At 32.0% G+C, this 22114-nt stretch overlaps 1 protein-coding gene and 1 long non-coding RNA gene across 2 annotated transcripts; both read right to left on the bottom strand.

Moving 5' to 3' along the window:
- Positions 1-6188: 6188 nt before the first annotated feature.
- On the bottom strand, positions 6189-7458 carry LOC134259597 (uncharacterized). The gene is made up of 2 exons (XM_062742201.1): positions 6568-7458; positions 6189-6385 (listed from the first exon to the last, which is right to left on the bottom strand). Exons 1-2 carry the CDS (start codon positions 7324-7326, stop codon positions 6374-6376), a joined length of 771 nt encoding a protein of 256 aa, XP_062598185.1. The 5' UTR covers positions 7327-7458; the 3' UTR covers positions 6189-6373.
- An 11122-nt stretch (positions 7459-18580) lies between these two features.
- On the bottom strand, positions 18581-20111 carry LOC134259596 (uncharacterized). The gene is made up of 4 exons (XR_009990383.1): positions 19911-20111; positions 19316-19376; positions 18913-18986; positions 18581-18697 (listed from the first exon to the last, which is right to left on the bottom strand). It is a non-coding gene; the product is annotated as an uncharacterized LOC134259596 (long non-coding RNA).
- Positions 20112-22114: the final 2003 nt, after the last annotated feature.

Below are 22114 nucleotides of genomic sequence, written 5' to 3'. Positions count from 1 at the left end.
CATGCAAAATCATTGTGCAATGCATTTATGTCAAGGCACTTTACGTATATAATAATCACAAAATAATTTGAAAATGAATAAAGCAGTCCTAATTAGGCGTGGCTACAGTCGAGGAGCGTCTTCTCTATAGTCGAGGAGTAAGGAGTCAGTCCTTTCCTCTCGGGGCGGCGTCCCCATATAAGTGAAAAATTCTCAAGTAAGATGTTTAACAACAAACTAACATCCCCTTTTGAAACAAATCTCATTACAATACGCTATTTCCTTCAATGCATTGACTTTTAAAGCGAAAGTCGATTAGAAATACGTGTTATTTCCTACGGATTAAATTCAAAGGTTGTAAAAAATATAAGAGAAAGTTGTTTTGAAATAACTTTACTTACTTCATTCCTTATCGCTCGCTTTTCGTACAGGAATTTTCCTTAGTTCACATTTAAATAACGTTTATTATTTATTACAGTAAATGTAAAACATGTCAGTGCAACACCTACTATCCTGATATTGAATCAGACAATTTATCACTTATTGACCGTGAACTTTAAAGATAAAACTAAAACGGCTTTGATTCATTGATATACATTAACTACTAGCTAAAATGCTACGGTTGCGGAATGATAAAATTTGAAAGTACAACTAAATATCATTTTCAGCTTCAAGCAATAAAAAAATATAATTTTTATAAAAATATACATGTAGATGAGCATACATTTGTACGTCAATATTTATATTTTATTTTCAAATGATAGCACTACTCTCTCGTTATCAATGACAGAAGGTTAAATAACACCATGTTTGAATGTACCATATGCAATCGTGCAAATGATAGGCGTTCTCAACATTTTTAGTCGGGCTTATTGCTCAAAGAACAATTGCCGGCTTATGTGATCCTGTTCAAGGCAGGATGTTGACCCCTTAGTCGCCATTTTAAAGTTACGTGCAGAAATATAGTTCTTACTCGCAACCGCTTTTGAGATAATACAAACGCTAAATGAAGCAACAAAAATAAAACGAAGTTTTATCTATATAAAATAAACATTGGAAGTAATAACTTTGAAACCTTCATAAGTCAAAGAACATAGTTCAATAGCGTAAGGATTTTTGATAATCAGTGTCACCGTAGTTCTCTACACGTACGAGGTAAAGCAGGAGAGAGAACCAGACTGGCCTGTTTGTTTACATTCAGCTGCGCTACCAGATTAATTCTGATTCTGACAAAATCGGACCGTTGTATTAGGATTGAAAAACTCACTGTCAGTGTCTTACATGTATCATTTATATTGATAGTTTTGAAATATTTTTTCATCAGAATATAAACGTGATTCATGTACGAAATCCATTCTACTCTGTAAATGAGCCCGGGTCTCTGTACTTCTGAGTACTTTGATTTTTAAATGGATGACAAAATTTAAAAAGTATTCTGTTATAATATTCAAATAGAATTAGTCTAATAACACAAAACTTGCAAGTTTGATTTTTTTTATTTTTCAAAAAAAGGTGATGGTGTAAAATAAAGTAAAATAAAATGAATTCATTTTCTTAGCGACAAGGCTTCATTACTAGTATGATATATGGTAATGCATAAAGGTTAATTTTGGATCATTTTTGAGCCACTCAGATGACGTATTACTCTTATTTCACCAACTTGTGCGTCGTCCGTCGATTAACTTTATTATGTACTTTTTGTCTTCGTTTGAAGACTGAATTATTATTCAGTATAAAGAATTTGAAAATGTGACATCTATTAAGAGAATCAATTTAGAGTCAAGTTATATGTTTAAAAAGATTAAAAAGATGGAAAGTTTACCTATACAGAATGTAAAGCTAATTAATAGGGGATAAATACTAACTTCGAAGTTAGTAATATCAGTTTTGTAGTTATATATTTCACCTTAATTAATGAATGCCGTAACTTTTTTTCACAGATTTTTCCGATATCTCAATAAAGTATTGATTTCAGCATTGAGTGGTCGTTATTAGTTTGTTTTGTTTTTTTTTACATCGTTTAGATAAGTTTTTTTCACTATGTATTTTTAATGAAATAAAATATTTCCAAATAAGATGCTTAGGGTAAAAAAAATAATTTTATAAGATACATTATATTTATGTGATGAAAAGCCTCATTACATATCTTTAATCAAAAGAATTTTTCAAAAATATACCGCATTGTGTGTTTTGTTGGTGGATGTGTAATTTTTCCATCTCAAAGGTATACCAACAATTTTGGCCTAATTAATTTTAGCAGACACAGGGTTTCTACTCCTTTCATGTGAACACTAAAAAGGGTACTAAATACTTTAGCGATTAAAATTTTGCGGGCTACTATCAAAACATCAAAATATGCTAAAACTAGCACTCCGCTAAAAGAAATCTGCTATGCGATAACATATCATTTTGAAATATTTTCAAAATCTATTGAAAATATATTTTAAAAAGAACACGTAAATTTTACAGAGAATGTGTTTAACAGTCATATGCTGAAGGATACTGATAAAATTGTAAAGAACGAGGGCGCTTTTGATTGACATTCGGCAGAAATGTGGGACTACTTGAAAATTGAAAATGTTATCGACATGTTACATGAAATTTTAACATTTTTTAATATATCTAGTTCCCGTACAATAGGAAGGAAAATATTTTCCTGTAAGTGAACTTTTATTTGCTTATAAATAACCTTAATATCGGCTGTGTGAATGAGTCTAACCTCGGTGATCATTGACGAGTGTAATTCATTTCCTCTTAAATTTTACATTAGTGCGTTTCTGAGGAGGGGGTACTGGCTGTGTTTCTGAGTTAGATAATTTGTGTTATTATCATACCATGGGTGAAAAAATTATTTCTGAAACAACTGAATGTGGTGTGGTCATTAAAAAATCATTCACTTACAAATAACTAGCCCAGAGAAGCTGAAACTTATATGGAAGCATCCTAGGGAAGCTCTCGGATAGATTGTATTTGTAAACAAGCTCCTGTTAACAAGCTCCTTCTTTCGACCATAGAACTTACTAAATAATGACATTAAACCAGACTCTTGATATTCTTGCTACTTTTTATGGCGTGGAGCGAAGCTCGGGCATCATCTAATGATCGGTCAGATTTACACAATCGAATGTGTCAGTGGATCAACAAGCATCCGCAATAGAAAAGTAGCAACAGCTGTAAACCAATTTCTTTGAAAACGCTCACGATAATTAATAGCTTGAATATAAAATTATGTCAATTTGTATCTTAAATTAATCTACTACAAAACTACGATATTGTATATAAATTTTACACTAAAAACGTTATGGTTGTTGGGGATGAATTTCTACAGAGAGAGTGCGTCGAATGACATGAATCACATTTTTGGGACCGATTCAATACTGTAATACAAACAACCTTCAAGACGGTAAAATAATTACAAAATAAGCACGAATCTTACAGGACTATAAAGATTGAATTTCTTAATCTTACAGTGTAGCTTTACATTACAATCTTCAATCCAATTTTATCCGAACAACCCATAATATTGACCAGTATTACTGTTATTTATCCATTACCTCTGTTTACCGTTTCCTATGATAACGCGATCGTACTTGTAACAATATAGTCGTGGTTTTAAATGCAATAACCACATGTATACTGTAGAATAACACCCTGACAATGGCAATTATAACAAATAATACATAAATTTACGTAACCTATCATACACATGCATGTCTTCGACTGATTGAAAAGAAATTATAAAATAGTTTTGATATTGAGTGCGAACATTTCTGACGATGTCTGGTCAATCCGAACACTACTTCATTCGGACCAGGACATAAGGCCCCCGACTGTATTTGTATTAAAACTTCTTTTTATTTTATTATAATTACATGACTGTATGTTACCCGAGTCACTTACTTGACGTATCTTCAGATCCTTTGCAATTACTATCTTTCTTGTTCGACGCCATTGCAGCCTTTCAATTTGTCAATTACTTACATCATTTTCGAAAATATTCATAAGTAGAGTATGCTCTTCCATATCGCGTCAACCTAGAGATATAAACTTCATATGCAGGTGACAAGGGTAGATTGTTGCAGAAGTATGGGATATTGGGAAGTTGACGATTGTAACGTTAAAGTCATCACGTTTATCACAGAACTTGGTTGTTACATTACTTTTAACGTCTTTTCCTAGTAATATATCTTATTTTTAGACTTTTCCAATTGACAATAAAATGAACATTGATTGCAGTCAATCTTTACTATATTACATATTTCTGATGTTCATTTCAAATCTTAGTCATCATAAATTTAGACTTTAGCATCTTATGATTTCCCTTTTTCAGACAATGGAGAAGAGGTGTGAAGAAGAGGTGAAGAAGAAGGACATAAAGATAATCATGGAGCTAGATCAGAAAGTGATGGATCAGCAGGTCATGTTGGAGAAGGCGGGAGTTCCGGGGTTCTATGTCACCAACAAGAGCATTGACGTCAGACTACAGATGTATCTACTGGAGTTCATCACCAGAATGGGACACATGCAGCCGCCTTGAAAGCAAGGCATTAGGTCGTCGTTGTTTTGATTTAACATCAAGAAGTCTTTTTCTTGAATTTAGAATTTAGAAAAGAAAAATTGATGAATTGAGGCAAGTAGTTTGCAAGATAAATTGAGATTGACCTTTCAATATGGAATAAAATGGACCCCCGAAAATAGAATTATTAATCTTGTGAACATTGTGGCATAGAGGTATCTTGTTTAGACTATACCACTGTTAAATCACATGCTTTTGTGAAGAAAAGTTCTGGTTACGTGAGAAATTGATTCTTTGAATGAAGTAATGTTTGTAAAAATACATTTCATGATTAAAATGAGTCATGATTCAAGAATTTGCAGTTATTTTCGTACATTTATCTCAAAAACAATGAAAATTAAATCCCCCATGAATAATGAATCTCATCACAGTAAATACAAAGATTTTTTTCTGATCGGGAAATAATGTGCAAGTTTGTATATTTCCCATTTGAAATTTAAATTGATCAAGATAAGATTATTGTTTTTATTTAAACTTAATATCTAATTAATTTAATTATTTTTATGTTTTCACTTTGTGTCACACTTCCTAATTGTGTCCAGTGAAATTATTCTGTTATCATTCATTTATATTTATTCACGGACTAAGCCTTTTTTTCTATCACACGGAGGACAATAAATGTAAGAAATATTTGTGTAAATTAATACATTTTACCACTTGAATAGTATCTTGTAAATGTTTAATTTACTAGTTGGAGGCAATTCCCGCCAAAACCTTTCTATTCTTTAATTTGTAAAATTTGCATTTACCTTCAACAAGTGAATTCAAAATGTACTACATGATAACTATAGAAAGTATGAGAAGAAACACACAAGGAAACAAAAAATGTTAAAAAATCTTGACACAATCAACAAGCTAATTATAGTACACAATCATGTATTTATATTAATATACAATAAAATATACATGTTAATTGTATACGAATTCATGTTTTTATTATTAAAATATGAGTAATTAAAATATGAATGGAAATTACAGAACCAGGGGGGGGGGGGGGGGTGCAACAAAAAACTATAATAGAGGAATTGGAATTTCTCGGTGAAATAAAATGTATGTTAGATTATGTATTTTATAATGTATTTAAGATTATTTGATATCAGTATAATTTTGAATATGTTTGAACATAAATTTTCAAAGGCTTTGAGAATAAGTGTACTTTATTATGATCACATGTATAGTAAAAAGACATATTAGTTCGTTATTATAAGCTTAAAGTGGATAAAAACATTTATTTTGCTGAAAAAGTTTCATTTTTCATTTTTTTCTTTGTTAGGTTGGACATTGTATTATTTAAATTGCCAATTAAAATATCTTTCATTGAATATATTGTCAGGAAAATCAACTCAATTAAAAAAACATTAGGTATTTTGCGTTCGTTTGTTTCAAATACTCTATCATTATTTGCTCATTCATCGAAGAATATTTTTTTTGTTATAACAAAAACGTTGACAGGGTCAGAATAAGAGCGGAGGATATATACTACATTGATAGCAAAAAGCAAAAAAAAAAAAAAAAGAAAAAGATTTGTTTATACAATGATACATGTAAAAAAATAATTTGAATTACTCAGTGATATTTCTTCAGTATCAATCTCATCTCTTCTTAAAAAGAAGGTCAACGGAGGATCAGTCCTTAGTAAATTTTTTTCAATCTTTTCGTGACTACACAAGTTAAAATTTATGTACATACACTATCATTAGTCAATAATAAGTATGGAAAAATAATAGGTTGTTGCGCAAAATGTTCAGAGTAATCCACTTTCTTGATTTCTGGAGATGCTAAAATTGCTTTGAAACAATGAACGCTGCTTCTAGTACGTTATTCAGTGCCCTAAAATGAAATTAAATAATTTGAAAAAAGCATAAGAAATTATTTTTGAACTAATATTATAAAAAAAAATAATTAATTAATAGATAACATTGAGGAAATGAATGCAATCAACTCATATTAATAAATTTTCTCATTGTTTTTGTTTTGTTTTTTTTTTTAATCTAATTTTTAAAAATCCTTACCGTGTACCAATAATACAACAAATTGTCACGAACTATGTCGTGTTTCTCATGCTTCGTTGGGGGTACATGATGGGGGCAAATTCTTTTGTTGGTTGTCAGTTCTGCCACTGTTTTCTCACTTAAAAAGAAATCTTCATCCTCCTCAGTGATATTTATATCTTTACACGTGTATCCGACTTCAAAGAGAACTTGTTGATGGAATGTGGATGTTATGTCATTCATCATCCTCTCACTCTTTGATCTGATCTGTTTAATTTTGTCTTTTGTCAGCTGGATTGCTTTATCCGGTGTAAGCACTTGTAACTGAATAGAGGTTTTGTTTACTGCAATAGCAATGTTTCGGTCACCACCTTTATCTTTGTAAAATGCAATGTTTTTGCAGAGTAGGTCATCACGTAATGGTTCCCAAACAGAGAAGCATAAAGCTACAAGTCTAAAGAAAAAGAAATGAGGGATGTAAGTTTTGAAAGAAAATATTAATATGGGAGTTTTGTTGACATTTTCCGTTATCGCCATACATTCTTTGGTGAATTCAGTTTTATTAATGCTAGGAATGAAGTAAACAGGTCCAATTTCCTTTTCAGCAGCTTCCTCTGTTCGTACTATAGCTAAGTTTTTCCATGTAGGGTGCAATGATGTCTTTCTGAGAAACATACGAAGAATTTTCTCCCCATATCTTGACAAGTGTAAAATCAGATATCTTGCCAGTTTCCATGAATATCTTCCATTCCTTGACCCTTTCGCAAAAAGGTTCAGCATGAGTTGGATCAGTTATAATATTTTTGAATGCATCTACAAACCACTGAACGTCATTGATAGCATTTTCTTTTAGAAATTCTTCTGCAAAATAAATAATTAGACCTATCTCTTTGAAATATCTTAGCATATCGTCCACTTCCTTTACGTTTAATGGTTTATATTCCTTCATTTTTAAAAGTTTATTTCTGCTTAGAATTGTCATCCCCTTCTCCTTTTTCTCTCTAATTAACTGCTCAAACATTGTCCATTTTAATGGTATTTTTTCACCCCAATGAGAGAGGCTTCGTGCAGCACGAACAATACATTTTCTGACATTTTCTATCATTTCTCCTTGGTGTTCATTCAAACCTTCCTATGGACATTCTACTTCATAGTAACGTGCGTGCGAAATAAGACCTTTCAGTGTGTGCTCCTCGGGTAAACACTTCTCTAATTTGTTATAAAAAGACTCGTCACTCTCCGTTTCTGGTTTCTTCTATAGTAATAAATAAATGGATATTTATTACAAAAGCAATCTTTTTGCAACTTTAATATATCTTTAAGAGGGTTGTCATTTAGATTGTGAAACAAGAAGCCTACGGGCAACATAGCTCACCTGAGCCCATGGGCTATCCAAAACCACACATTAGCTCAGTAATGAAAAGTTTACTAGGGATGGGGGACTTGAATATTTCATATGTACTACTTGAGGATCCCATCATATGAATTAAGCCTGCATGTTCATGTATGACTTTGCCGTTATTGAAAAGATGATTTATTAAAGATTTCTGTGCATTTGTACCTCTCTCCCGAGTCATGATTTGAAAAAAAAAGAATCATCTCTATATGTGAATGCTTTAATGTTAACTTGATTAAACATAACTTTTTCCCCATATTATGTCATTTAAAACTTAAGTATCTCAGTGTGTCCACATTCTTATCCCGTGGATCACTGTACAAACCTGAATCTAAAGCGCGTGTGGCTGCTTCCAATATTTACTAGGGATGTCAACGAGTACCCGGTTAACCGGGTACTCGATCGAACGTCCGAGTATCGAATTCTAAAATCGGTTACTCGGATGTATATTTTTGAATATTTCTTAGCTTAATTATTAATGCATTAAACAATCTGTTTTAAAACGTAAAATACTCATTGCATTTGTACATACAGTAATTAGGGTTTCCTACTCCTCTAAATGAACGTTATCGCCCGTGGCAGTGTTTATACAGTACGCAGGTATGTTAAGGCAGCACATGGACCAGAATTCGGCGAATTAAGACTTTTTTATAATTATGTAACACTTATAAATCGGAAAAGTCAAGCATAAAACTTTTGTTATAAATATGCATTCTACAGACTTCAATGGGACTTAACGTTATACTACATGAAGCACTTCACCACGACGTCACTGCTTTAATTTTACGAAGAAATCGTTGAAGTATATTACCATACCTTATTTATAAGCTTTTTTCCCACATGAATTACACATGATATTCATTCTAAATGCTTTTAAACTCCGATTTCTTGTGTTTGTTTACATGATATTCTCGTTACGTTTCACATTCACTCTGCTACTGCATGATCAACAGTTATGACGTCATGGGTTTGGAATTTAACCCCTGTGATAACTAAAGAGACCCAGAAACTACAAAATTCTGTTTGTATTATGCCTCTGCATATATTGATTAATTTTTAAGACCTCAAATCAATCTTAGATATCGATGATAAGAAATTGTTATCTCTAAACTTCACGTCATATAGCTTACTATGACGTCATATTATATAGGCAAGTAGAATATTTGGTTGTAACCTTAACCTACCTGCGTAATTATCGTGACCAAGCACCTGTAACCTGGCTTTTCTCACCTTTGACTGTCTTCTACCCTTATTTTTGATCAACTTTAATTATTTGTTTTCACTGAACATCGTTTATAGTCTATTACCATTTTATAAATTGGACAATCTTGTCAATTCTGCAATAAGTCTTTTAAAAATTCTCGGGAAAAGAGACAGATGATATTGCCCGTGCAATTGTTGATATGGTTGTGTTTGATTATCTGCCAATACAAATGGTTGAGGCCGAAGGCTTAACAAAAACATATGTCCATCATTGCGCCAAACTACAAAATACCGTAATACTAGAAAATCTATGTTTGAAAAGTGTACTACATGTAAAACCGTAAATCCGCTCTGTTAGGCGAACTTGATCAAGTTCAATAAACTGTTTGATTAATGCCTGGACGTCAAAGGCAACAAAGAATTTCATTACAATATACGGAGCAGATAAATTTTTGAAACAAAAAATCTGTGAACTTCCTAATGATTTTATTTCTTGTGTTTATCTGATGAATAAATAGAACATAAACGATGCTATGTTAATCTTCGGACACGAAGTGCTCTTCGTTGTTACAACAGAAATACACTAACGGGTAAACCTTCTATGAAAGCATGTGGTTTTATTTCTACAAGAGTTTACAATGTTTACTTGTTCATATTTATTTACACCTTTACCTACCGAGTACCCGGGTACTCGATCGGAAAAACGTCCGAGTAACCGAATATTAAAAATTGACCGATTTGACATCCCTAATATTTTCATATAAATAAATCACTAATCATAGGTTTGCTGTTTCCCAACATTTTTTAAAGATATATATAGTATATATCCCTAGTAAAAACTCACCCCACATCCCATATTAATATAACTAATCATGGCTTTGCTGTTTTACGAGAATAAGATTTTTGAAAATTTTTCCAATATATTGATATGATAAGCTTTTATTGCTCATAATGGCCCACCCTACCCACAAGGGTCATGATTTGAATAAAGTTAGATCAACACTACATGTACCTAAGGATACTTCCATATTAACAAATCATAGTAGTGTTATTCTTGGCCTCATCCTCCGGTTTCTGTGAGTTATGACTTCAACAACTTTGATTAATTTTTATATCGTATAACACCGATTCGGCAATATTTCAGCCATGGTTTGGAGGTGAACAAATTGAAGAACAAATTTGAAGAACTTGAACAAACCTGAGGGTGATTTCACATGAATTTCATCTTTTCTGGCCCTGTGATTCTTGAGAAGAAGGTTTTAAGGATGGCCCCATATATTCCAAAGTTTAACTTTGATCGTCCATTGTGATCCCAATATACCTCCTTGGTGCATTATTTGAACAAACCCGATTGAATCAAAATGAATCAAGATCACTTGTCTTTTAGTGGCATAAACGATTTCGATACGGTAGAGAATCATGTGAAGACGATATCGATTTCTGAGTTGGATGCCCGAAACTTGTTACCACTGACAATTAGAGTATTTCTTTTCATCCTATCTCTTTTCTTCCAGATAAAATTATATATGATCTTTGAAACATTTTTGATAAAGTCGATACTTGGATTTTGAAATATGCAAGCATTATATATTATCTTAGAAATAGCTTATGTGTTTATTATTAAAGGTGTAACGTTGAATATTGACCCGAATTGAAACTGACCCGGGGTTCATTTTTCAACGTTGAATATTGAACTAGGGGTGTTTTTTTCTCCGTTGAAAATTGAGACCAAATGTCATTGAATTTATACCCAGGGTCATTTTTCAACAGCTTGATATTTTTTTCTTATCCCCGATGTCCCCAACAAGTTGAAAATTGACCCTGTTGAATATTGACCCCACCTCAGAGTTTGAAAAATTTTTGAACTGGGATGTTGTTTACGGGACTTATCAGTATCTCTTTATTTATATTTCGGTTTCAATTTTTTCCCTTTTCAAAGATAACAGAAATAAACTTTTCACCCTGTATATATATATATATATATATATATATATATATATATATATATATATATATATATATATATATATATATATATATATATATATATATATATATATATATATATATATATACATACAACATGTATTGGTAACAATCCTCTAAAAACTAATGGCCAAATAACTGTATCTCACTTCTATTCTCAATGACCGTGTAGTGTAGGGCAGCGTTGTGAGAATTCCATCGGCATCGAAAGCAAGTTTTAATAACTTTCCTAGATAGCCGAGTGGTCTAACGCGCTGTTCCTGTACTGCTAGGAGACAGATTTCGTAGGTCGAGAGTTCAACCCCGGGTTGGGGCGGAAGAAAGTATCCTTATAAAAGTGAATTTCTCTGTGCTTTCTATATTAATAGTTCTTCACTTAAGGCAGTTATATTAGTTAAAGAGTTGTTGTAAATTATGCTTTATAAATAAAATTAATTTCATCACAACATGTATTGGTAACAATCCTCTAAAAACTAATGGCCAAATAACTGTATCTCACTTCTATTCTCAATGACCGTGTAGTGTAGGGCAGCGTTGTGAGAATTCCATCGGCATCGAAAGCAAGTTTTAATAACTTTCCTAGATAGTCGAGCGGTCTAACGCGCTGTTCCTGCACTGCTAGGAGACAAATTCGGTAGGTCGAGAGTTCAACCCCGGGTTGGGGCGGAAGTGAGTGTCCTTATAAAAGTGAATTTCCCTGTGCATTCTATATTAATTTTTCTTCACTTAGGGCAGTTATATTAGTTTAAGAGTTGTTGTAAATTGTACTTTATCAATCAAACTAATTTCATCACAACATGTATTGGGAACAATCCTCTAAAAACTAATGGCCAAATAACTGTATCTCACTTCTATTTTCAATGACCGTGTAGTGTAGGGCAGCGTTGCCAGAATTCCATCGGCATCGAAAGCAAGTTTTAATAACTTGCCTAGATAGCCGAGCGGTCTAACGAGCTGTTCCTGCACTGCTAGGAGACAGATTCCGTAGGTCGAGAGTTCAACCCCGGGTTGGGGCCGGAAGTGAGTGTCCTTATAAAAGTGAATTTCCCTGTGCGATATATATATATATATATATATATATATATATATATATATATATATATATATATATATATATATATATATATATATATATATATATATATATATATATATATATATATATATATATATATATGCACTAAAAATGACCAACGTCACGAACAATTTAAATTGTCAAATTTTTGGGACGCCCTGACCCTTCCTCAGGACGAAGAAAAAAGTTAAAAAGTAAAATGTCATAATAACAAAGGAAAAGAGAAACAAAAACAACTAGCACTACTACTAAACTACTAAACACTAGCTATTTTACATAAGTAAATTTGATCTTGGAATTGGAATTTTTTAAGAACGCTGATAACGCAGTAGATTTAAGGCAACATTTTCTCTATAAAAAGTCACCGAAAACAATACAATTAATATTTAACTATTTTATTTTTCAGCAAAACACTCTAGTTAAAAAAGCTTTATGTTATCTTGAAGAGTTTGTCCATCGCTATTAAAGTAGGAATTTTTGTGATCATGTGACCCTCTAAAGTCACGTGGGCTCCGATTTTAGGTCAACAAATGAAATGTTGAATTTAACCAAAAAGTTCAAGGGCAAGGCAAACAAACAAATAACTGTACAGTGTTTTAAATTGTCCCTAAGTATCTATACTTTCGCAAAAATGATGTCATTCAGTTGGTTTTCCGATACATTTAAGTTATTCACCTGAAACAGTCAGTAGTATATGAAAAATAGGGTATTTTCCTAATATCATCGGAAATTATAAATTACCTAAAGAATTACAAAGAAATTAGCATCACTTTTTGAAAACTATACAGTAAAATGAATAATTTAGAATAAACCAACTTATTAGATTGTCGCCTTGCCCTTGAACATTTTGATTAAAAATTGACATCTTGGTACAGTCAGTCTAAATATAGTTATCAAACGCATCGTTGACCCAGCAGGGGAGATAACTCTTGAGTACTTGATAAAGTTAGTTTACCTCGTAGATTTTAAATAACTAGGCCTAAATTACAGAATGCGCTGGGATTTTTTAACTTAATCGAACAGTCTGCATAAAATACTGGATATTACTTTCTATTTTGTGACTTCGTTCTCTATACAATGTGTGAATTATGTATGTTATGATAAAACGTCTTTCAGACCTTTCGCATTTCCTCGAATCTGTGTAAACACACATGCAGCTAAATGTAGGTATAAAGTTTGCCGCAGCATGTAATCTAAAACGCTGATTGTTAATAAAAATGGGAATATTCAATTATAATTGTCAATTGATAGCCTCCATCAATAATCAATTCGATAACCATACCCCTCTGTCACTAATGTACATACACTTGTGTACAAATATTTTTTTCGCATACAAGATTATATCATCATGGCTTTCTTTCAAACCTTCAACTCCTGTGGGATTTAAGGTAAGGTTTGCGTCTCCCTCCAACTTTTATTTTTTTTAATATGCACACATGCCATATATCAATTTATTCAGGGAGATTAGCTTCATCATTTAATATGATTTTCAAAGATATTGCCCGTCCCATTTTTTTAGTAAAAGACGCCAAATTTAACCTATTCATATTTCACCTGAATATTATTTTCATTGAAAAAATTGATTTATTTTATTAATTATCAAACTTTTATAATTAAAATGACCTGAATTAGTATAATTCATGCTTCTCTATTTAAACTATTAATTTTCCGTTATCAAAAATGTGAAAATTTGGGTAAAAAAGAGGATTTTTCAATTTTCCTTGATAAAGTGAAACCGTTGCCATGGCAACAAAAATATAAAAATCAACGTTTTACATATCTACCGATTCCGTCAAAATCCATGAAGTTATGAATTTGATCATTTTAAATAATTTGAACCAAAAAAATATGTATGTCCCCAATATTATTTCCATGGAAACAGGGGCTATATTATGGGTTCGGAACACAAAAATCAGGCTTTTTCTACACTTATAAAGACAACATTGATATCACCTTGTCATGGTGAATGTTAAAGACTAAATGTATTTTTGATATTGTTTTTAAGCAAAACTTGGCCAAAAATATTCAAAATAAAACTCCTCCTGTGCTACAAGATGGTCTAAAAATTTATTCCATGGAAGAAATCTAGTATTTATGGCAATATTTACATCTGAATATTCTGATGAAATTGTCCATGAATTATACTGCAACACTTTAGAAGTACATGTATATGTTTATAAACATACTTCAGAACATGTTGCAACTAACCCAATTAAAAGCCTCTGAATTTGATCTTATGCTGATTTAGTTATTCCAACATGTAGTAATTTCTAGACATCTTCGTAGCAAAATATCTCTATTCAGTTATGTCTCGTGACTATCATTATACATGTATGCCATCTTTTGAGTGAAATGTTGTAAGCATTGCATCCACGAAGCTGCTGTTTTTACAATTAAATTATTTCTTTACTTGGAAGAGTAGAAATGCTATCTTGAAAGTAATGTTTGTTTGCCCTCTCTTCACTCAGGGTAAAATTATTGGGTTGGTAGGTGCAAAATCTTAGACAACATTTCTTTAGGGGAATGAGGAATAAAAAGAACAAGAGGCCCATGGGCCACATCGCTCACCTGAGTAACTTGGGTCATGCAGATCTTTTTAAAAGATTTGTTCTATATATTTCAATGTAAAACTTGAATATCCTATTGTGGACCCGCCCTACACCAGGGGGTCATGATCTTAAAATTTAATATGCACACTACTCAAGGATGCTTCCACATAAGTTTCAGCTTTCCTGTCCCAGTGGTTCTTGAGAAGAAGATTTTAAAAGATTTGTTCAATAAATCTCTATGTAAAACTTGATTGCCTCTTGTGGCCCCGCCCTACCCCCGGGGGTCATGATTTTAACAATTTAAGGGATCTTCTACACTACCCAAGGATGCTCCCACATAAGTTTCAGCATTCCTGGCCCAGTGGTTCTTAAAGAAGAAGATTTTTAAAGATTTATTCTATCTATTAGGTTAAAATTGGATTTCCTATTGTGGCCCCGCCCTACCCCCGGGGTTCTTGATTTTAACAATTTAATATCTACACTACCCCAGGATGCTTCCATATAAGTTTCAGCTTTTGTGGCCCAGTGTTTTTTGAGAAGAAGATTTTAAAAGATTTGTTCTATATATTTCTATGTAAAATTTGGATTTCCTATTGTGGCCCCGCCCTACCCCAGGGGGTCATGATTTTAACAATTTAATATCTACACTACCCAAGGATGCTTCCACATAAGTTTCAGCTTTTCTGGCCTAGTGGTTCTTGAGAAGAAGATTTTTAAAGATTTGTTCTATATATTTCTATGTAAAACTTGGATTCCCTATTGTGGCCCCGCCCTACCCCCGGGGGTCATGATTTTAACAACTTTAATATCTACACTCCCCAGATGCTTCAAATAAATTTCAGCTTTTCTGGCCCAGTGGTTCTTGAGAAGAAGATTTTTTAATGACCCCACCCTATTTTCGTATTTTCTTGATTATCTCCCCTTGGAAGGGGTCTTGGTCCTTGATTTTAACAATTTAAATTCCCCTTTAAACGGACACCAGGTGATCAGAAAAGCTCACTTGAGCTTTCAGCTCAGGTGAGCTAAAAAATACGGCCCTGCATTAAAAAAAAATTTCAGTCTGGTCATTTTAGTCAGTCGGTCTGGAGAGGCCGACAACCAAGACATTTTTAAAGATGGCCTATTTCTACACTTCATGGACATTAGCTCAATCATTGGATTTAATAATAGGTAGTCTGAGAATCTAAATTGAAATATCAGACAGAACAAAATAAAGATGAATTCTAAGTGACATCAATTCATACTATAATGAGTTTACAGAGTACTTCTGATTTCAGAGAAAAGGCAAATTCTGCAAAATGGCATAACACTGTCATAAATATTTGTCAAGAACAGGGAAAAAGAAACAATGTTACAGTGATAGATATATCTCCTTGATATCCATGAAATAATAATTTAAATATAACAATTTTTTCTCCTTTTTAAAATCAAAATACAGAAAAAAATTAAAAGATTATAAATGTAAACAATTTTAAAATAAACTACATGTATTTGTGAAAGATTTTAATTTTAGTTGATTACTAAACTGGTCTTATCATTCCTACTAAATTAACTACCTTTCAATTTCCAAGTGTCATATTTTAAACTGTTAAATGTTCACTGCAGCTTTATTTACAAAACTCATCAGTTTTCAGAAATACTTATTTGAGCATATTAGGTCCTGGTAAGAGAAGAACAAAATTTAATGAATAAAAATATTAAATTTAATTGTTCGTGTATTAATTTCCTTGCAATTTTACAAAATAACCCTTTTAAGAAACTTGTTACTTGTAAGTGTAGACAAAAGCAACCTTCAATTAATACCTTAATGTATACATTTATTTTACTGAAAACAAATTCAAAGATGGACAAACAGAGCATGCACTGCAATCATCACATACACATACATGTATTTTCTAAATATATTGAAAACAGCATGTATATACTACCAGGTAGATAGGATGCTGTTAAACATTAAATTTTTTTCTATAATCTATAGACATATAAAAAATATGCATTGGGTACAACAAATCATCATTTCTTTTCCAAATCTCCATTGACTTTGCCATGTCTGGTTCAACATCTTAGCTTGATCCATCCAACTTTCTTTAATATTCTTGAGCTGATATGGGATGACCTCTACTTTGATTGATGGCACAAATCTTTTAAGGAAACACTGAAGTACTTTTTTTTGGTTCTTATCTATTTCAATTAATGACCCAATTGATCTGAAATCATATGTGTTCATTTTTACAATAACATTTAAGGAATTGCATTTTTGGAATTGCATAAGGAATTGGACTGAATTTCATTCACTCAATGAAATGAAATTTCCAATATAATCAATGAAGAATCAATATGAAATTATTGTACAATTTATAAATGTAGATTGAATTAGTGAAATGCAAATGCTTGATCAAGAAAATTAATGTTCTTGTCATGCACAATTTGTATTAATTAAAAAATGAGATATTAATTAAAATCAAACCTCATTTAAAAAAGGTAACTTGAACAATTGAATACCTGTTCCAATAATGTTACAAATATTAGGCCTAAAAAGCAAGGATTTAAATTTATTTTTCATAATTTCTTGAATGAATGCATTTTTATTTTTTGGCAATGTTGGGATATTAGTAACATCCTGACATCCTTGTACCGTTTATTCGTCGTTTTTAAATCTGTAGTCAGAAGATCATTCATAACTTTCAGTAAAATGAATAGTTAAATAATTACCTGATGAAAATACTATCAACAATCAAACTGTCAACATCATCATTGGACATGGTCAAATGCACCGTGACTTTTCTTCCCTGTTCGGACTGCATAAAGCATAATACTTTACAGGATACTCTCAGGTCTTTTCTTTTTTCCTTCCCATTCTCACTTAAAATTTTAGTGTAGTGGTGAAGTGAGCAACACACAACAGCACAATGCGTCGATAACTTTCTTCTGATCGGAATGGCCTACAACTTGCCACATTCCGTATCGAAAATAAACAAGTCCTCCTTTATTGGTTCATCCACATGCATCACGCTAATCTCAAAGGCTTTTAAGATTCCTATGCTTTAATTTGTTATAAGACTTTCTCCTGAAAACGTCCTTTGTTTTTAGTCCTAACAATAAGTGACAACAAACATCAAGTATGACAGAGGAAATTCGTTACCGAGATGCTTAGCATCGCTGGTTTAAAGTCGCCTGTTTCAAACGCTTTGGTGATTCGCAAGAGTTATCTCCCTGTTAACGCAAACCTTACCTTAAGTCATACGTTTTAAGAACTAAGACTTAGCGGAAAACATACAAATTCCTGTATGGACTACCATTTTATTCCAAAAGAGGGGGAGGGGTTATATCTAAAATGTTGAAAATAAATGTCCCAAAGATAATAAAAAATTTTTGATCTGCCCCAGACGAGTGTTCTCCCTCCTATAATTTTTTTTAGCTTGTCAGACAATTTTCAGTAAGGATGAAAATAAATAATCTGTCCTTCATCTTATTGGAAATAAATATTAGTAGACCTGTCCTTCATTGACATGAACATGAAAAGAAATGAAAAAAATAATGACTTGGGAAAACTTGCCAACCCCCATCCCCTCTTCCTTTCAGAATTAAATAGTGCTCCTCTTTCTTGTTTTGAATTAATAAGGGGAGCCTTTAATCTCCTTTTTAGCTACTTTTATCAAGAAAAACAAATTAACACAATGAACATGCTAGAAAAAAATCTTGCTGGACATTGACAGCCTGGCACCACACAAATATATGCAAGTGAAGATTATCAAATCTTAATAGTCTTTTCAACACCTGTTCAGTTAAGTACATGTATATGAAAAACTTAAAAGTGAAATCATTTTCATGAAGAAATTTTATTTCATAAACAGCTTTTCAAATTAAGATAGACTGTACAAGGAATGCTGGGCAGCTGCAAATTTTTTCCATCACTTCATGTTCTTGTGGATGAAATCAATTCTGAAAATACATGTATGAGAAATTCAGGACATATATGTAGTAATTATAAACCATTATTGAGAGTAAACTGGTGGTTAAAATTGAATTGAATTCAGATCAATGCATCGAAAAATGCATTGTATGCATAATTAAATGTTTGCAATTCTACTGTTATATTTTATTGTTTGCCAGGAATATTGCATGGTAAATTGGTTTATAGCTAATATGGAGAATACCATTTTCCTTACATGATGGATTAACTTGCTGCCTGATCATGAATGATTCCATTGGTCGTATTCTTTAGAAATAGCTGCAACACATTATATGTGCTATTGCTAGGAGATTACTAAATAAAATACAATTGTCATTGTAAAATAAAATGAATTTACAGTTGACAAAACAATTCATGATATATTGTATAATGTAGTGAATTTATCAAATTCATATAAAAGTTAAATGGAAACAGTTGTATTACAAAACTTTTCTGGGAAATTAAAACCTCTGACATTAACGAGAACAAATGATTAGAATATGAAAAAACATTCTTTTATCTTTACCAAAATGAAAAATAAATATGGGCCTAATCATGCACGCATGCATGGTTTAAAAAAATCTGAAATGCTTTATAAGGGTACATACCCTGTGGAGAAATGGATGCATTTTGTATTTATTTATACTTCAAGCCTGGATCTCTTGACTGCTACAATAATAAAAATATTATATGATTAAAAAAATAATTATGTATAAATTACAGAAATTAATTGACTTAAAAATTGACATGAAATCAAACTAAAAAAAAATAAATATTTTATTCCCCATTAATTAAGAAATTCTAAAAATTTAAAACCATAGATCTAAAGTGGAGGTTCTTTGTTTTCATCATAATGATACAAATGATATTTTCTTTACATTATGTAACATGTATGCCAAAAAGACAACAACATTACATGTTCAGTAAATCATTGTCAACACATTGATTGCAGCAATGATATTTCACATGTTGTCTCAAAGAAAATAAGCCAGTACAATTAGATTTTTAAATTTCTAGTAAAACAAAGTGATCAACTTTATGTGGGCTGTTTGAAGAGGGGGGGGGGGACACACTACACTGCATTAGTTTTTCATTGACTGTGATAATACATCTAAATAAACACATACACACTCGCAATCGTTTTTCTTCGATTTTAACAAAAGCATTTCTACATAATGCACATACATGACTGTGCATACATACCTGGGCTGAATGCACTGCAGTGATGGATCTAGGGAGCTGGCGGATATCGTCTCACTCTTCCATTATTTTCTGTAATAATGTCCTCATATTCTCGTAATAGGGATAAGCAATGCCTTGTCTCTTATCTTATCCCTATTTTCTTTAAAGAATGTCTGATTATTGCAATTAAATCCACTGCATATCTCAGCTGATGTCGTCACGTTTTTAGATGTAAACAACATTCCGTGTCATCGAGTGCAAGCGCTTGGCTGAAGCTGAATGCAGCCAAACGGCACATTAGAAAGAGAATTATTTTAAAAACATGCCATTCTATAGAGGAGAAAATCACTAATATTTATTAATTTAAACATGGAAATATTGCCGTTTGTTAAAAGTTCTTGCAAACATCGGTAAATAGTTATTTTGAGCTCTATTTCCTTATAAGGATCAATCAGGGCGGAGCAACTGTCATAACGTCAGACCTCATTATAGCCTCATTACCATATTTTTTCCATGGGTTGCCTTTACCGTACTGCGGAAGAAAGAAATCCGGACCGCTTTGAAATGCGTCCGGTCTGTCGGGTATACTAGGGTGAAGTGCGATTTACATAACGCAGCACAGTTAAGGTTACAAATGGAAATATCGACGATTTTTTGAAATAAAAAATACATACTTTGCTAGGATGGGCGAATCTTTCTAGGAATTCAATGATATAAAAAATGTAATGTGGTTTGAATCTACATGTTGGGAACATTTAGATTTTTTTATTTAGACTTGTCATGTAATGTCGACGTCACATGACTTTGGCAATTATACTTGCAGTTTGGAGGCCATCTATAAATTTTTATATTGCAAGGGCATAACCAAGCTAAAAATTTTAGTTTATTTTATAATCCTTTTCAACACTATATGTAGTTTGTAAAAAGTTCTGCGAATCTGTATTCCCCTTTTTAATTGGTAAAATTTAATTTAGTGGATGGCATGTTGAATATTTTGCTGTTCAACTACAATACATTAATATAGCTATAATTAATTTTTTTAAAAGATTTCAAGAGGTTCACAGCACTTTTCAAATATCTTAATGCTTCTTGCGTTAATTTGTAAAATTTTGACAAGATACATTGAGGCTATGCCCTTGCAATAAATCGATTTAAAAGGGGCCCCTTCCATTACTTTTTCAATGAATCTGCATACAAACACGACAGTAAACATTTATTCAAAGTGGGGGAAATATGAAGATTTTTCCCCCATGAAAAATCATATTCCCCAGGGCAACCCCCGGGGGGAATTTTTTTTTTTCATGGGTGAAGAAATCTTCATATTTCCCGAACATTCATGCAATAAATTGTTTATTATACCGAATCAAGCATTGCATCAAATTAATATGAATAAAAATGATGATCAAATATGAAAATTTTTAATAAATTTATTTAACACACTCAATTTTAACAACTGTTCAAGTAAAACTGAGAAACAGCATAAAACATGTACCATTTCCTACCTCCTAAAAAAATCCATTCTGCTTTGTATCACAGACAAGAAAAACTTAACAATTTTAATAACAACAAAAATTTGGCTAACTGAAAAATTTTACAATTTCAAACAACAAAAAAAATTAACTGCTTTGTATCACAGATAATAAAAAATTAACAAATGTAATAACAGACAAAATTTAGCAAATTAATTCCAAAAATATCATAATTTAAATATAATATCTAACTTCTTTGTTTAATATAACGTAAAAAATATGTAATTATAACTTTTTAAAACACAAAACAAGTATTATAAATGTTTTTAGACGGGAAAAAAAACTATATTCAGTCTTGTAACAATAGATAAAGCAATGAAATTCAACATGTTAAATCATCTCATCAAAAAGTTCATTACTTGTGATAATTTATGTTTATTTGGACTCGGCAATTTCCCGAGAAATTTGGTCTAAACCATCCAGGTCCACTACTAGACACATCCAGCTGATTTTGGGACACAGGCTTCCTTTGATCAATTTCTCGACATTCGACTGAAGATTATCAGAGGATCAAGTTCAAAGTCCTCTGCAAAAACACTGGCTAGATCACTAAGATTTTCCGTGACTGTTTCGGGGATTACGTTTTCCTGTGTTGTATGTTGGTGTCCGAGGGCTGCACTAAGGGTTTCTGATATTTCCCTCTTTTTTCCGTCACTTAAAAAGTGGGAGATGATTTGATGAGGTTAGATTATGGCC

The sequence above is a fragment of the Saccostrea cucullata genome, unplaced genomic scaffold, assembly GCF_032062105.1.
Source record: "Saccostrea cucullata isolate Sc308-1 unplaced genomic scaffold, CSIRO_AGI_Scuc_v1 ctg3425, whole genome shotgun sequence".
NCBI classification, from domain to species: Eukaryota; Metazoa; Mollusca; class Bivalvia; order Ostreida; family Ostreidae; genus Saccostrea; species Saccostrea cuccullata.
The sequence above is the reverse complement of the archived record's forward strand: the minus strand, read 5'-3'. Positions and strand labels throughout refer to the sequence as shown.